The 1,633-nt window shown below is 48.8% G+C and overlaps 2 protein-coding genes across 2 annotated transcripts, besides 2 other annotated features; both read right to left on the bottom strand.

Moving 5' to 3' along the window:
• Tc00.1047053467795.9 (diphthamide synthesis protein, putative) lies at positions 1 to 806 on the bottom strand (the record flags this gene model as incomplete). Its single annotated transcript, XM_797322.1, has 1 exon — positions 1 to 806. A coding segment is annotated over one exon (806 nt), but the record flags the coding sequence as incomplete, so codon positions are not given.
• Positions 1 to 1,633: a sequence feature (haploid, Esmeraldo-like haplotype).
• Positions 1,049 to 1,084: a sequence feature (AT_rich).
• On the bottom strand, positions 1,121 to 1,633 carry Tc00.1047053467795.19 (hypothetical protein, conserved; the record flags this gene model as incomplete). The annotated part of the gene is made up of 1 exon (XM_797323.1): positions 1,121 to 1,633. A coding segment is annotated over one exon (513 nt), but the record flags the coding sequence as incomplete, so codon positions are not given.

The following is a 1,633-nucleotide window of genomic DNA, read 5'->3' as shown; positions in this document are numbered from 1 at the left end:
CTGTATGATACGGTCGAAATGCGTGGACTGCCTTGGCGACCAAGTGTACCCATTATAAGAGCAAAGCTTTTGGCCGACATGCCCTTTTTAACTGCCTCCTTCCGTAATGTACGCATTTCGGTTGTGTTGTAACTCTCCTTCGTTAATGTTTTATTGTGGGGGTCATACTGTAGTGCATTTAGCGTTGGGTGAGCTATGAGAAATGATTCCAGGTGGAACCTCCCATCACCCACGTAAAGCACCATGTCAACAGTTGCCGGATCCACCACGGGGCTTGTGCAGCCAAGTATCTCGCCGCTCGAGAGTGGGCGGTTCTGTGGGATAATTACAGGGTGCTGGAAGTGGTCCCTTAGCATCTGCATCCCAGCCCGCATCGACGATACAAACTGGATGGTGGCAATACACGCTAAACGAGTCTCAGGTGAGACGAGACGCCTTACGGTGTCCACGAAGTGTTGAATATCAATTTCTATTTCCACAAAGACGTACATCATGCTACTAATAAGGCAGTCCTTGATGGAAATGAGACAACTGTGGCCGTAATGAATCAAGAAATCGCATCCCAACGCCACCGCCGAGTAATCATCCACGCAACACGCACCATACGTGACATCACCTAATATCACCATTTCTGCGCCCGTTTTCGCCTCTAATATGTCAGCGATGGGAGCTGCAAACATAAGAAGTCCCTCAGGAAACTGAAGCGCAACACGTGTCGCATTCTTCTCTTTGATGCGCCTCACACACTTGTCAATCTCAAACCTGTAGTTGCTGGGAAGCCCTAATTCCGACTCTGCGGATTCCATTGCTGCACTGAAAGGAGCATACAGGCGTATTTATTTGATTGATACATTTATTTGTGGATGGGCAATAAAGAGAGAAGAAAGCACTTCAAAGACTCTTCCAAGATGAAATGTGCCAAAAAAGCGTTCTACGTTTCTGTACTTCTGTGTGTTTCCACCAATGACAGAGACATGACCCACTCTCGCAGCACAGCCACCAATGCTTGTCTCATTAGAGTGAGGGATAAGAAGGCATGTAAAAAGACATAAATAAATCAAATAAATATATACAAAATAATTAACGCGGTAAAACCACGCGTTTTCTAAACTTTCACGTCTCACACAACTTTTAACCGCTTGCGCAAGTGTCCACTGTCGCCCTGGACAAGATACAGATCAGGCTCCGGTACCTCCACACACAAGCAGTGGGCAACATATTCCATCCTGAGAACCGGCAAATGTACGGCGAGTATGTCTAGTTGTGATGCCTCCCACACGTTGTCGTCCGAGAGAACAAAACACAGGTCCCTCAGCTCCTCAAAATCGCTCTTCAGCGTGTTCAAAATCTGGGGAGGGGAGTATGGGCGTATTACGCGGCAGCCACCGCTCCGTAGGACACGAGAAAAACTCTCCGTCCGCGACTCCGTTGCGCAACAGAGAGCAACTCGCCACGAGGAGAACGAGCGCACAGTCCGTTTCCTCTGCAAGCTACACGCTCGAACAAGATCCACCACGGAGTTTCGAAGCAACGCAGCTATGGCAATCTCCGGGCACCACTCATGTGCTTCTTCAGGGACGATGCGACCTTCACGCAGCGTCTCTTCAAGGAAAGACGGTGCAAGCACCCATTT

Source organism: Trypanosoma cruzi, genomic scaffold (genome assembly GCF_000209065.1).
Source record: "Trypanosoma cruzi strain CL Brener 1047053516301 genomic scaffold, whole genome shotgun sequence".
Taxonomy (NCBI): Eukaryota; Euglenozoa; class Kinetoplastea; order Trypanosomatida; family Trypanosomatidae; genus Trypanosoma; species Trypanosoma cruzi.
Note: the sequence above shows the minus strand (reverse complement) of the source record. Positions and strands in the feature narration are given on the sequence as shown.